The sequence below is a fragment of the Panicum virgatum genome, chromosome 5N (assembly GCF_016808335.1).
Source record: "Panicum virgatum strain AP13 chromosome 5N, P.virgatum_v5, whole genome shotgun sequence".
Classification (NCBI taxonomy): Eukaryota; Viridiplantae; Streptophyta; class Magnoliopsida; order Poales; family Poaceae; genus Panicum; species Panicum virgatum.
In genome coordinates, this window is record NC_053149.1 from 66,224,728 (window position 1) to 66,239,307 (window position 14,580).

The 14,580-nt window shown below is 51.8% G+C and overlaps 3 protein-coding genes across 3 annotated transcripts; 1 reads left to right on the forward strand and 2 right to left on the reverse strand.

The window, feature by feature from the left end:
* Positions 1-452: 452 nt before the first annotated feature.
* LOC120672701 (pentatricopeptide repeat-containing protein At2g03880, mitochondrial-like) lies at positions 453-2,751 on the forward strand. Its single transcript, XM_039953232.1, has one exon. The coding sequence runs from the start codon at positions 886-888 to the stop codon at positions 2,461-2,463; it is 1,578 nt and encodes a 525-aa protein (XP_039809166.1). The 5' UTR covers positions 453-885; the 3' UTR covers positions 2,464-2,751.
* On the reverse strand, positions 2,603-5,704 carry LOC120672702 (TVP38/TMEM64 family membrane protein slr0305-like). The gene is made up of 7 exons (XM_039953233.1): positions 5,178-5,704; positions 4,653-4,705; positions 4,387-4,479; positions 4,078-4,301; positions 3,665-3,731; positions 2,957-3,064; positions 2,603-2,761 (listed from the first exon to the last, which is right to left on the reverse strand). The coding sequence occupies exons 1-7, from the start codon at positions 5,587-5,589 to the stop codon at positions 2,735-2,737; spliced, it is 984 nt and encodes a 327-aa protein (XP_039809167.1). The 5' UTR covers positions 5,590-5,704; the 3' UTR covers positions 2,603-2,734.
* A 4,174-nt stretch (positions 5,705-9,878) lies between these two features.
* LOC120673419 lies at positions 9,879-12,216 on the reverse strand. The gene is made up of 2 exons (XM_039954244.1): positions 11,942-12,216; positions 9,879-11,423 (listed from the first exon to the last, which is right to left on the reverse strand). Exon 2 carries the CDS (start codon positions 11,306-11,308, stop codon positions 10,118-10,120), a length of 1,191 nt encoding a protein of 396 aa, XP_039810178.1. The 5' UTR covers positions 11,309-11,423; positions 11,942-12,216; the 3' UTR covers positions 9,879-10,117.
* Positions 12,217-14,580: the final 2,364 nt, after the last annotated feature.

A 14,580-nucleotide genomic window follows, 5' to 3' on the forward strand; every position in this document is an offset into this window, starting at 1 on the left:
GCGAAATCTAGTGCTGCTCAAGTTAGTGGAGAATATCAACCTGCATATCTCGTTTGCACACATGATGGAGCACAAGTCGTTACAACTTGGTCGGTTTAGTAGTCAGCAAAAAGTCTAGAGTTTGGCCGCCGGCAGCAAAACCCGGTGCGTGCAGCTGCAAAGGATCGGCCGTGGGCCGTAACCCGACGCCGTTGCTGTTTTGCGACCGACCGGCGTAACTCCGGCGGGAGGTGGGCGGCTACCTTGATCTTCCAAGACTGAGCAAGTGATCAGTGCAGGAGGGACTCTACTACTCTAGCTTTCTAAGGGAGTACGCCTGTACCCGCACTGGGCCAAATCAATCACTGTAATCTTCTTTCCATCGACCTTCACTTTTTTTTACTGAACAAAAAAAAAGAAGATGAAGGAGATGCACTTCCATTCTTCCAAGAAAATAAGCAAAACAAGAGAAAAAAGGAAAATAAAGCTCCATCTATTAGACCACCATCTAAGGCCCTCTTTGGCAGAGTTCTACCCGGCTCTGGAACTGTAGATCATTGTAGCGGAGCCAGAAGAAGCCTCAACAAACCAGCTCCACCGGCTCCGGCTGTTCCCTAGGCAAAAATGAGTGAAGCTGGAGCTGTTTTTCCTGACGTCGGAAAAACAGTGCAGCACAGTAACATTGGAGCCGGAGCCGGAGCCGGAGCTGGAGCCGGCGGGTGTGAAGCCCTACCAAAGAGGGCCTAAGCTAGAGAACACAAGACGCTTGATCCTGTGATGCAATGCAACCCGATGTCTGGTGAGCTGTGCAAGCATGCACAAGCACAGGCGTGGCCCTGAACCTGCTGCGCGCGGCTCGTGATCTGCCGCAGCACCATCCCATTCCACGGCCACCGCACCGCGGCCATGGCGCTGCCGCCGGGCACGGGGCTGGTGGCCTACAACGCGGCCATCTCCCGCTGCACCCGGGCGGGGCTCTACCCGCGCGCGCTCGCCCTGTTCCGGGAGATGCGCGCCCGGGGCCTGCGCGCCGACGAGTACACCCTCCCGCCGCTCCTCAACTCCGCCGCGCTCCTGCGCGCCCCGCCCGCGGCGCGCGCGCTGCACGCCCTGCTCCTCCGGGCGGGCCTCGCCTCCCACCTCCACGTCGCCAACGCGCTCGTCGACGCCTACGCCAAGCTGTCCCGCCCGGCCGCCGCGCGCGCCGTGTTCGACAGAATGCCGGCCCGGGACGTGGTCACCTGGACCTCCCTCCTCACGGCCTCCCTCCTCACGGGGCTGGCGCGCGCCGGGGCGCACGGCGAGGCCGCCCGCGTGTACCGCGGCATGGTGGCGGCGGGGGTCGATCCCGACGAGTTCGCCGTCGCCGCCGTGGTCAGCTCGTGCGCGGGCTCCACCATGCTCGACATGGGACGGTCGGTGCACGCCGCCGCGGTCCAGCGCGGGTTCGAGCCGTTCCTCTCGGTCGGGAACTCGCTCGTGTCCATGTACGCCAAGACCGGCGCGCTGCGCGACGCGCGGGCGGTGTTCGATGCGATGCCGGCGCGGTGCACCATCACGTGGACGGCCCTGATCGTCGGGTGCGCGCAGAACGGGCGCGGAAGGCAGTCGCTCGAGATCTACGCCGACATGGTCCGGTCCGGGTGCAGGCCGGACTACGTGACCTTCATCGGCCTGCTCTTCGCGTGCAGCCACGCCGGGCTCGTCGACGCCGGCCGGGCTCACTTCCGGTCCATGGTCGCCGACTACGGCATCGCTCCCGGGCCGGATGACTACGCGTGCATGGTCGACTTGCTAGGCCGGGCGGGGCGGCTGGAGGAGGCCGTGGACCTGCTGAACCGGAGCTCGACAGAGCTGGACGCCACGGTGTGGAAGGCGCTGCTGGGCGCGTGCCGGGTGCACCGGAACGCGGAGCTCGCCGAACGCGCGGCCGAGATGGTGTGGAGGCTGGACCCGACGGACGCCGTGCCGTACGTCATGCTCTCCAACCTCTACTCCCGGGCGAGGCGATGGGGCGACGTCGCCAGGATCCGCGCGCTGATGAAGTCGAGAGGGATCACCAAGGAGCCCGGGTGCAGCTGGGTCGGGGTGAACGGCGTGGCGCACCTGTTCCACGTCGAGGACCGCGGCCACCCGCGCGCGGCCGAGATCTACCGGAAGGTGGAGGAGATGACGGAGAGGATCCGGGCCCAAGGGTACGTGCCGGACACGGACTGGGCGCTGCAGGACGAGGCGCCGGAGGGGAGGGAGAGGGGGCTGGCGTACCATAGCGAGAGGCTCGCGGTGGCCTTCGGGCTGCTCGCCGTGCCGGCGGTCGCGCCCATCCGCGTGTTCAAGAACCTCCGGGTGTGCGGGGTGTGCGGCGACTGCCATGCCGCGATCAAGATGGTCGCCAAGGTGTACGGTAGGGAGATCATTCTGAGAGATGCGAACTGCTTCCACCACATGAAGGATGGAGCTTGTTCTTGTGGTGATTACTGGTAGGTAGATCCGGCAGAGTTTCCACTGTTGGATCTTGGTAGATTCAGAGGGGCCTGTGAAAGGTTCATGGTAGAGCGAATCAAGCGGTATGACAAAATAGGAATTCCAGTTCATTGGAAACTGAGGCCACATCAACAGGAGATAAAAATTCCCTCAGAAAATTGCTCTGAATTTCTATTAGTAGATTAGATTGCACCAAAGGTGCCAGTGATGTACAATGTGCTAGTATACTATCCAGATGGGCCCCCCGTTTCTACTAGAGTGTCCTACCATTCTAATCGTCGATCTCCTTTACAGCATCCTGAAAAAAAAACAGATGAAAGAGAGCAGTCAGTACAAATTAACACGAGTGGGAATAATCCCCAAGCATTCCTGAAGTTTTGCTATCTGGGGGCATCATTTAACACCACGTTAGGTCATGCCTTTTTTCAGGAATCTCATTTGTGAATTGACAGGTATGTAAAGTCCATACTCCATACCAACAAAAAATCATTACCTTTGCAAGCCTTGTTACATAAGCAGCAGCAACGGCTGTAAATAATAACCCTACACCCAGTGTCCATAGCTGGCCATTTCCTTGCAAACCAATCTCTGATTCATCTTGCTGTGAAAATGAGAAACATTATTAGATTCAAGCCACTGATATTTTTTTCAATGGTCATATGCAAATAGGAAAACCAATAGATCATTTTGCTCACTATAGTTACATTTTTCTCATCAATCCTAACCCAGAAAGGGTAACACTATCAGGAGTCAACAGAACCATGTGATGCTCTGCTGTTAACACTTAACACCAGATTCTATCATTCTAATATTGTCATGAATCTTTTGAACTGCTGTGCCAAAAGATGGGAACAGCAACTGCTAAATAGATTGAAAGGCTAACTGATGTCTTGAGGTGTTCTAAGATGTCTGCATTGCAATATGTGAACATCTTGAGTATTCTTGCCTCGAATGAACTCTTAATAATTGCTTCATGCTGGATGCTGAACACTAGGTTAATAACTCTTGAGGTCTAATGCTGTATGCACATGTGTTCGTATTAGCAAACTCGGAATAGAATGGCCTAGCAGCTATTAGAAGCTGGAAAATAACTCGATGGCACAAAACATGTGGATATAAAAGAACAAATCCACTTTTCTGGCAGCGTAAGTTCTTTTTACTGAAGATGGATCCAAAAAATACTGATGACCTAAGAACTTACAATTATAGCTCGCCCAAATGCACCAGCACTGACATAAGCCCATGATCCTGGAAGCATTCCCAACCAACTGCATGTGAATGTCACAAAAATGGTTATAACAGAAGCTAACAGGGTTTTTAAACAACCATAGTGTTAGCATCATTTCTCACAACCAACTATACTAACACGAAACTGATAGTCTTAAAGTCATAATAACCTGATATATCATATGAAATTTGCTATTCTTTTGGTATCATAAAATACACACTTCCAGATTGATAATACTGCATCACAATTCACATGATATGCAGAAGAAACTAGGTTCTCACTAAATGCAGTTTATAGAATTGAAGATAAGAACCACACTGGAATGCAAGCAAGAAAAGAAATAGAAACACACTGGAATGCAAGCAAGAAAAGAAATAGAAACTAACCTGCCCAAGACATAAGGCAAGAACTTCACTGAAGTCAAGCCATATAGGTAGTTCCCAAGGGAGAAAGGCAATAAGGGACTCAAACGTAGCAGAGTAACAACTTTAAATCCATTTTCACCAATTGCCTTATCAATAGCTAGAAACTTCTTATTTCCTTCAACCAGTTTGAGAATTCGCTCTCTGGCAAAGTATCTAGCAATAAGGAAGGCGACCGCTGCAGCTAGCTACAAAACAATAGAGTTCAATAAGGAACTGCAACCATAGGGGATGAATTAGCAACACAAGTGCTGTTGATGCAGGGTTACTTACTGTTCCACTAACTGAAACAATAATTGTACCAGTGACACTGCCAAATAACAGACCCGCTGACATGGTTAAAGGTATTGCTGGAATTGCAAGAACCTGAAATGAAGTAAAATAATATTGTAAATATTCAGAAGCTATTAGATGCATGTGACAACTTTTTTCAACTTTGTGTTATAATCTGCAGGTGACTGCTACTGCCATGGATACGATCATAAGCTTCTACAACACTACAATGACAATGAACCAAGGTTGCTAACTTGAGAACATACCTCCAAGCCTGCATATACAAGTACGAAAAGAGCATATCCAGCAGGACCATAACCTGTCCATATAAGACAATGAAACAGTTTAGCCAAAAATATCCAACTATGGGTCATGCACAACAGTTCCATGACTATTAAACAAGAAGAAGCAGTGCATACATGCAATTGATCAGTTCTTCGGTTCTTATTTTCCCATTTAGTCCGTATAACACAGTTACAGCATATTGCACAATCCACAGAGTGATCAGAATGGGCAGACAACGACGTAACACTGGGATCCCCCGCAGGGGTAAATGCTGATGCTAAATGGTATCATTGCCACCACAATTTATGACATAGTTAAGACCTGTACTTGTTTGAAACATGACATCCACACATTGCAACTGTACCCATGTCATTGAAAACACTAGTTCAAGTCCACTAGCTTTTAACCAAGTCAAAACACTCGTACAGTGGTATCCAGTCACCAGCTGAGCTCAAACAAGCACACGGAAATAAGAGCTGAAGAGCAAAGGTTGGTGAGCCCATTACCATCAATGAACCCAGAGAACTGCGTGAGGAAGGAGTTGATCTGGTCCTTGTACACGTAGCCGGCCGCCCCAAAGCCCCCTACGACCCCAACCAGGAGCGCTCCAGCGAGCAGCGTCCCTGTGACCGCCCCGGCGCCGCCAGAACCCTCCGCCTCCTCCTCCTCCTCATCGGCGGCGGGGCGGCGGTCCTTGGGGTTGCCGCTCCCGCCGCCGCCGAGGCGGAAGGGGACGTTGGGCGAGGCCTTGCGTAGCGTGGCCTTGTTGGGCTCCCGCAGCGAGGAGAGCGGCGGGTGGAAGGCCCGCCCCCGGTGCAGCAGCCGCCGCCGCCACGGCGAGGCCCCGGGCGCCGCCGGCGGCGAGAAGTGGGAGGAGAGGACGGGGGAGGGCTGCGGCGAGAGGTGCGGCTGCCTCATGGAAGGAGCGCGGGGGTGGGTGCCAGGGAGTGGGGCCCGTCCTCTTCGTTTACTGCGTGGTGGGGTGTGAGGCCATTAGAGCGCGGAGGCGATAAGAGGAGGTGGGGAGAGCAGCCGAGTGGGGAACGGGAACGGGAAGGCGCTGGAGGGGAAGGGAGGAGAGGAGCACCGAGCACGTGGCCCTCTGTGTCAGTGTGATGCCGGTTTGGTTCTTTCTTACGGAGGGTATCAGGCAGAGAAGCTCCTGGTGCGATTCCAACTGCGTGGTCTGCAAAATTCTTTGGTTTCGAAACAGCACAGCACCTGGGTTGATCTTCAGCAATCTACATCACATCTATGCAGGTCATTTTTAGAGCATTGGACATGATAATTTGCCAACACCTGATTTTTTTTTCTTCTTCTTTTGGCTGTGTTTTTGCTTGGATGTCTGCCGCCTGCCAACATGGCGACATCTGAAAATCGATTTGGTGACAACATGGAGGCAGTTTAAGGCAATTTTAGTGTTTGGCTCTTGTTTGCCCGAGAGGGATTTTTTCTATAGGTTCCAACAGCTAGACCTCCAGGATAAGACAAGGTTTGGATCAGCTGATTATGTGACTTCCCAGCAGTCACATTCACATTCAGACACCATCCCTGGGAAGACACCAATCATCCTGCTTCCCTGGAGGGAGTTTCGGCTTATCGGTTGGGGTTTGCACATGTAGCTGTAGTTTGTTAGCAGGAAATGAACTTGGAGATAGTGCAGTCACTGTGAAATATCCGACAACGCAGCAGTGTGGCTGGAGCAGCTAGCATAGAAGGGGAGATTTAGCTCGATGCAGGATGAAGAGTGGGGATCCATTGGGGTACGGTACGGTAGTGAAGACTGAAGAGCAACTGGGAGAGCAACAAGGTTCGGTGGCCCGCATGAAGCAGCTCATCGGTGCCCTCTTTGTGCTTGGCATCAAGATGCTTGCCTCCTCAACCTGAATGTATGCAGTGCCACGCTTGGACTTCCAAAGCAATTGGTAGATCGTAGATTCAGCGTTCTGGCGAAAGCAATCGGCTGCCTTTGGCAGCACGATCTCTTCCAGCCGTCCCAAGGCAACAATGTCTGTCTATATGCAAGCAATGTTGCCCTTCGCCGTAGATCACTGCTCATGCAGAACGCTTACCTGCAGGCAGCATGCCTTCTGAAGAGCCATGGGGCGTAAAGAAAAATGAGGAATCCGGCTTTCAGGCGTGGTGAATGTTTGCATTCGGATAGTGAATTCCTTCCTTGGGCGTTTCGCGGCACTCCGGGCGACAGTGAGAGACCGCAGAGTCTCCCGTTGTAGTCACATCGCCTGCCAGGCTACTCTCCCTGCTCGCCCTCGACGCAGGGCAGGTAGCGAGCGGCATGTGACGTGAGGTCGGGGTCTCGGGCGGGTGCGGCACCTCCATGAACACGTCTGGACGCGCCTCGCGCCACGCTTCCCGCTTCACACCGCTGCCGCCGCCGAAGTGATCTGCAAGCCGCTGCATCTCCTCATCCACCGGACCATGGCCACGGCTGCAGCCTGCAGCCTGCAGCGCGCGCCTGGCAAGGAAGACGCCTTCCACGACGCGCCGACCTGGGCCGCACGGTACTGCAGCCTGCAGCGCGCGCCTGGCAAGGAAGACGCCTTCCACGACGCGCCGACCTGGGCCGCACGGTACCGATCGGACGGTCCGTAGGTGCCCAGGGGTGGACGGTATTTGAGGCCGATCTGGGTCGCATGGTACCGATCGGACGGTCGGTAGGTGCCCAGGGGGTGGACGGTATTTGAGATACCGTCCATCCCCGGTCGCTATCTCAGATATCTTCACGCCGCGGCGCGCCGGTCGCCGGAGCGGCGACGCACTCGGCCTGTACCCTAGCTTCCATGCCCCTTCCTCTCGGGCACCTCGCCGGAGGCGGCTGGCCGGGCCGGAGGGAGGGACCCACGGAATGCAGTCACTCAGGGCGCGGCGGGAGTGCGGGACGGCCTGGCCGACATGGCTTGATCACAACAGCAGCCAGCCAGCCACAGCCCACAACAGCATACGAGGGCCTGCCGAGAGGGGAGCGTCGTCTTCGTCTCTATGTTGGGCCTACCGCTCAAGTCCTCCATGAGGAAGCTATCAGCACCAGAGCCCAAACTGATGCGCGAGGTGAGCCGTGATCTCGCTCGACGTGATCCGGACCGGAGCTCGGAGCGCGTTCGCCGGGCACAGGGGCCCGGTCCACAGCTGCGGCAGCCCGCCCATAGGTTTGGCATGGCAATGTGGCACTGCCAGTTTCGCCACCGCGCCGCAGCGCAAGGGGTCGTCGCCGCTGGAGAATGTCGTCGACAAGTTTGGGCAGTTGGCACTTGGGCACATGAGCTCGCCACTTGCGCCAGCGCAGCAAGCTTCGTCGTCTCTAGCCTCTCCCCCCGATCCCGCAAGGAAGATGCGCGTCCAGCTAGGAGGATCCTGCCAGGCCCCGCGATCCACCTGGGGTGCCGGAAGCCCGGTCGGGAGCCCGGGACCACGCCCGCGGCGGATCGTAGATCGCCGAGAAACCAACCCGGCTGCTCTGCTTCTTTACGATGGATGATGGAGTAGCCGAGAACTAGTTGGCTGCCTAGTGGTAGTGGCGCACGCTCCCGATGCACATGCCTGCGGCGCGAGTCTGTACTGTGTCCAACACGGCCCACATGAATTTCTTCGGGATGCAGCCGAGTTTATTCGAGAGGACACGGCTTCCGGATGCCGGTCTTCGTCTTCCATGCTGAGCTCCTCAACGATTCAGAAGCCAAGAAAAGAGAGGATGGAAGAAACAGAGGTGGCGACAGACAGGTGGTTCCAGCGGTTTTCCTTCCGGGATGTGTTCAGTCAGATCAGTAAAAGGACTTTCCCAGTTTTCCACAGTACAATTTGCAACGTTCACCTTGCTTTGCTCCTGTTTGGGAGACGAGTGATTCTCCAAGGGTAATCATCACTTAAACACGAAGCAGCCCCCCAGACAAACTGATGATACCCGACCCATCGAAGAACACGGATCACATGCGTGTTAGTACTACGTAGCAACGGAGGATGCACGGCCGATAATAAAATTTTAACAATAAATAAAGCGGGAGCCGCTACGCAGCAGAGCAGCAGAGCTTGCCCGCATTGCCCCGGGTTCAGGAATCCAGCGCAGTAGAAAATTTGTGGCAGGACAAAAAGGCAACGGCAAAAATGACAGAGCCTCCACTGTCCATCCAGTTGACTAATTCCAGCGGGGAAAGCCTTGGATTCCAGCCCAGGCAACGGGCATCTAGATCACGCGCAGCTCTGCGCTTAAACATTTCGCTGGAGACACCCGCGGACCTAGGCGTGGTCAACAGCAAGCACAAAGACAGGAGGTGCGAACCGCCAAAGACTCCAGCCCAGCTCATGACAAAATCCTTGCAAAGACAAGCTTTCAGCTAGGGAGCATAGAGCAGGTCTTGGGCCCCTCGGCCATCCACCACATCTAGTGATATCAAATTCATAGAACATCCCGAGCAAAAACAAAGTGGCACAGAATTCATCCGGCCATCCAGGTGACAGTGAAACACAAAACTGAAGGCGAAAAAACAACACGATTTGAGTGGAGCCTCAACTAGTGTTTGACTTAATCTGGTCAAACATTTGTTACTATCAATATCTTCACCGTTAAACTTGTTGTTTGAACAGATAAGAAAAAGGGTGTATAGATATGGAAGCCCTTGGGCTGTGGTCCTTGGTCCTTACCCAGTATATAGTACTAAATTTTTCCCAAGCCATTTATAACAGGCAGCCCCCTGCCCATCCTTCAATTCAAGGCCAAGAGGCAAATATAATATACTCCTCGCACAGCTGTCACAGAGACAAACAGCTAAGGAATAGACGACACAGCAGAGGCCCATTCCAGCTTAGTCCATGGTGTAACTTATTGGCTAAGGCCGTGTTTAGATGCTGTAAAGACAAAACGCAAAATTTTTATAAATCGCTTGTATGGTATACTAAATGTAGTCGAAAAATAAATCGCATTATAAAAATGGACTGTAAATCGCGAGACCAATCTAATGAGCCTAATTAGGACGTGGTTAGGCACTAAATTGCTACAGTAATGCTACAGTACATGCTCTAATGCTGAATTAATTAGGCTCATTAGATTCGTCTTGTAGTTTACAGACGAGATCTGTAATTAGTTTTGTGATTAGTCTACATTTAATACTTCAAATATTAAAGATTCCCTGACAAAAACGCAAAATGCAAAGTGATCTAAACACACCCTAAGATATTATGAGTTGTGGAGCAGCAAAACCAACCAAAAGTGAATTCCAACTCAGCCTTCTCCAGCCAATGCCAGTGCAAGATCTAGCTACTTGCTACTTTGATAAATGGAATTAGAGTACTGGACTAATGATGAGTCAAGCTACTGGGAAAACTTTACAAAAACCTTTTGATTGCCACAAAACTGTTATCATTAAGGTAGTAAGAGGGAGGGGGAAAAAAGGGAGAACATAAAAGAGGGGCAAAAGGGACAGGTGAATACTGCTTAGTGTCTAGGTACTTCCTTGAGAGGGAGCATGGGCATTGCAGCACTTGGCGAAGATCCTGAGGGTGATCCAATTTGGACACCGCTGCGAGAAGAGAAGCCAATCTCATCTGCACCATCCTGCTGGAGCTGGTCTTCCCTGATCATTGTGCGGAAGGATATGGAGCCCCGCTTCGTTGAAGTGTCAGAATTGCGTTCAATTTCTCGGAAACTCTGGTTGGCCACAAGTGACGCACCTTCATAGTAATAATCATCATAGGGCACCATCTCTGCTATTTCCCTGTGGCCTATATCTCGGAGGGCCAACGAATCAGCTACAGGGTAGTAAACCAGCAAGAGTATCCCAACAGTTGTGCAGGACAGCATCATCAAGAATGACAGGAAGATAATGCCCTCGAAGACAACATCTCCCGGCTTGGGTAGGACTGAAAAACCAAGGAGAAGCACCCTGATAGGAAGGAAGCAGAGGACTGACAGCATCAGCAGGGAAACCCTCCTTCGTAGTGCCTTGTTGATGACCAAGGACAGCACCCGAGTTCCGACATATGATACATAGCTCATCAGGATAGCATCTACAAGTCCCAGAAAAATGGTGCCAAACAATGGGTAAGTGCAAACGCTTGTATCTCCAACTGCCATAGACGTCCGTATGAAGTATTTAGCAATCTTTCTCCTCCCCGGTTCACTGTCCTCATCTCTAACAAATTTTGGCCCAACAAACACTAGAACTGCCTGCACAAGGAACACTGGAATGCAGAAAACCAACATGTAGGCCATGGTCTTCCAATTCCATCTTTGGTTCAAAGTGCCCAGCTCCCTCTTCTGTAATGAGCCATGGAGCAGGAATGCAAATGCAAAGAAGATCCCTGGCTCTGCAAACCCTAGATTCGAAAGTATGTACACATCACATATATTCCTCTGCCACACTAAGCTTGAGAACAACTTTTTCTTCAAGAAGCTCAACCTCACTATCTCCCCTACTCCCCACCAAATGGTGATCAGAATCAGAGCAATGCGAGTCACCCATGGACCGTTAAAGTAACCAAGCAGAAGGAAGGAGGACCCTCTCCGAATCCGACACCTGAAGTAGACTGACTGGGAAATGCAGAAGAGGCCCAGAGCAGCGAACAGGGCAAACAGTGTAATTGTCAACACACCGAATGCATCGGCAGCTACTCTGGTCAGGGGCATCACCCGAAGAACAGTTGCCACGCATGCTCTCCGCTCGCATCGACAGCACAATGGCCCACAAATACCATATACTCAGCTGCCTTCTAAGTCTCAAGGATGCCCAGCTTCTGCAGCACTGCAATCGACAAGCGACTGTATAAGATTGATTGCAACAAGAAAGCAAATTTGCAAAGACTAGTACCCAAAAAAGATATTTTCCCTTCACCACCACAACGACTTAATGCAAATTCATTTGATTATACCCTAGACCTCCAGGGCTCACACAAGGACAAATTCATAAGTGACAGCTAGTGCAGTTAATACAGTACTGAAATGCCGTAACTTGATCAGGTAAATCAGTAGGCGCATAACCTAGGGCATTTAAGTAGGTGGCAAATTACTTCAATCAGCTAACTGAAAACTTACCATTCCTGCACTAGAACACAGCGATTCTTTTAACTCCTAACCACTTCAGAAATAGCAAGAATAGCACCTGTTAGCCCTCTAAATACTACAATAAGCAACATCTTTGCTCATTCCCCGCAGCTAAACGGTTCAAATCCAGACCATTAACCCCCACAGTAAGCACAGGATCACCAAAAAAGAGTTGCCTAAAAAGCTTCGGAGAGACTGCGCAAGCTCTTAGCAAATCACCTCAGCGAAGGCCGGAGGGCGGCGGGGAGCGCCGCCAGGGGCCTCCGGCGGCGGAAGCCGAGGCGGCCGAGAAACACCACCGAATCCGGCGATTCCTGGATCGAACCGGCGGCGGCGGCGAGGCGAGGTGGGATCCGGCGGCGGCGGGGATGGAGGGGAATGGAGCCCTAGCGACGGAGGTGGTGAAGCGAGGCAGTGGGGAATGGGGGAAGGGGGAGGGGTTGAGGAGGAGGAGAGAGAAAGAGAGAGAGGAGAGAGGAGGGGGAGGAAAGAGAACGGAGACAGAGCGGAGAAGAGCGGAGGGGGGTGGGAGACAGGCTGTCTCCAGTTGTCTTGCGGCTCGGTAGGCGCCGGACCTCCAGCCTCGGTCGTCCCCACCCGAGCCTGCGTGGAGTAGGTCGAATTGATACGTGTACCCGCCCATTCCACCACCAGGTTTAATGGATCCCCCGTTTGCCTACTGTTTTGTGACCGCCAGAAACTATAATAGACATAGAAATGTTCTTAATTTTGGTAGTTGATATAAGCACATTAACTTTTTATATAGCATACCTAAGTATTTCAGACCTTTAGATCTTCATCAACTTTTAATCTGATGATTCTCCTTTTTTTTTTCTTCCGTCCTCTTCTTCTTCCTTCCGCCATGGTACTTCAGCAGTATCCCATCATTTTTACACCGCCGTCACCGCACCCTCTGCCTCTTGCTACCATATAACCAACCAAAATGTAACATCCTTGCCTCGACCATCCCGGTCAAGCATCCTCTAACATCTTATTAGTGGCTCCCAACACCTCGCAACCCTGCCCACCAGCCACCTCTACCCTCCAACCAAACCTTGAACATGAGCTTCCGTCTAAAACCCGATCATAGCTCTAAAATTTCCATCCCTAATTGTAATTTCGCTTGATAATGTTGGAGTAATGGGCTTGGCCCATTTATTCTAAAGCATTAAAAGAATTTAAAGCCCACTATTAATGCTAGGGAATCAATGTTTAATTCCGTACCGGGAATTGAGGAGGATCTCAACCGACTTAAAAGGTGGACTTCTTGTACACCACTTGTGAAGCCGGTAAGAGGAGGACGGTGAACCACGCGCGCGCGCTCGCTCGCCTAGCCGGGCCGGGCCGGGCCGGGCCGTGGCCGAGGCCGAGGCGCGGCGCGGCGCGGCGCGGCCGGACGGGCGGTGCGGTGCGGCAGCAATTAATCGTGCGATTAAACGTGCAATTAAATCTGTAATTAATGGCCATAACCGCATCACCTAAATGACTCTGATGGTGTCCAGGTTCAACGAACCTGAGCACCTGAGTCACTATATAAGGGGCTCCTCTCTTCTCCCTCTCCAGTTGCAACAACTGAGTTCCCCAACAACCTTGCTCGCCTTGAGATCCTGCACGGGATAGGCGGGCAATCAGGTTTTTGGGTAACGCTTTAGCGTGACTGCTCAAAAATACTAAGGCTTTGCCCGATTGTACGACTACTTCCTGGTGGACGAGCCGAACGACTACGTCGACTACATTCTGGTGGCCGAACGACTACGTCGACTACATCTTGGTGACCGCTCGTGGGACTGCACTGCGAACTTCTTCCTGCACCGATTTAGTTCGACTACTTCGACTGAGGCCAACCGAGTAGATGTCTACTCCAGTTGGTAACAGCGCAGCCAATGCCTCCGGCAACGGCCCCGCTTTAGGGTACTCCCTGAAACTTTGGTTATTTATATTGTTTATGCTTATATGTGTGATAAGTATAAACATGTTCACATGTTTTATTTTACTCCTTAAAGTCATAGAAATATTGCTAGTTTATACATTTAATTTTGGAATTAAAATATACCGAAAATTGCCTAGTTTTCTAACAATCCAAAAACCTGATTATGTTAATAGGCTTTCGGTATCTAGCTTTGCTGCATCAATCAAACCATCACCTTTTGATGGTTCAAATTACAAACGTTGGCAAGAGCGGCTTATACTGTGGTTAACACTATCGAGAGTGATCCATGTGAAAGAGGGTAAGCCTGAACAATTCTCTCCAGAGGAAGGGAGTGCGTTCGATGAGGCTGATATCCTCTTTCGAGGCTTGATCATTAGTGTTCTCGGTGATAACCTGGTGGATTCTTATATCCGGCTGCCAACTGGCAAAGCTTTGTGGGATGCTCTTGAGGCTCAATATGGAGTATCTGACGCCGGGAGTGAGTTGTATATCATGGAGCAGTTCCTTGAGTACAGGATGGTCGAAGACCGTTCTGTAGTGGAACAGGCTCATGAAATACATACTCTGGCAAAAGATCTCAAAAATTGCAGCAAAGAGTCCCCATGTGTGTTACCCAATAAGTTTGTGGCTGGAGGTATAATCTCTAAGCTGCCACCTTCTTGGAGGGACTTTGCTACTTCTCTAAAACATAAGAGACAGGAGTTCACAATAGATGGACTCATAGGGACTCTTGATGTTGAGGAGAAGGCGAGAGCAAAGGACATACGTGGGAAAGGAGTTGTTGGTGCTTCAAGTGCCAATCTTGTTCAGAAGAACAACTCCAACAAGAACAAGAAAAAGCCACCGCAGAACCAACCAAAGACTAAGAAGACAACCACTTTTAAGAAGAAGAAGAAGACGGGAGCTTGCTATGTGTGCGCTAGTACGG

What these genes read in the sequence shown, in the direction of transcription:
- LOC120672702 (XM_039953233.1), bottom strand. Translation starts at nt 5,589, where the DNA reads ATGAGGCAGCCGCACCTCTCGCCGCAGCCCTCCCCCGTCCTCTCCTCC. An exon ending in TTGTATATGCAGGCTTGGAG is followed by an intron (nt 4,480 to 4,652) that starts GTATGTTCTCAA and finishes ACTTCATTTCAG; the next exon opens with GTTCTTGCAATTCCAGCAAT. An exon ending in TTGTTTCAGTTAGTGGAACA is followed by an intron (nt 4,302 to 4,386) that starts GTAAGTAACCCT and finishes ATTGTTTTGTAG; the next exon opens with CTAGCTGCAGCGGTCGCCTT.
- LOC120672701 (XM_039953232.1), top strand. Translation starts at nt 886, where the DNA reads ATGGCGCTGCCGCCGGGCACGGGGCTGGTGGCCTACAACGCGGCCATC.
- LOC120673419 (XM_039954244.1), bottom strand. Translation starts at nt 11,308, where the DNA reads ATGCCCCTGACCAGAGTAGCTGCCGATGCATTCGGTGTGTTGACAATT.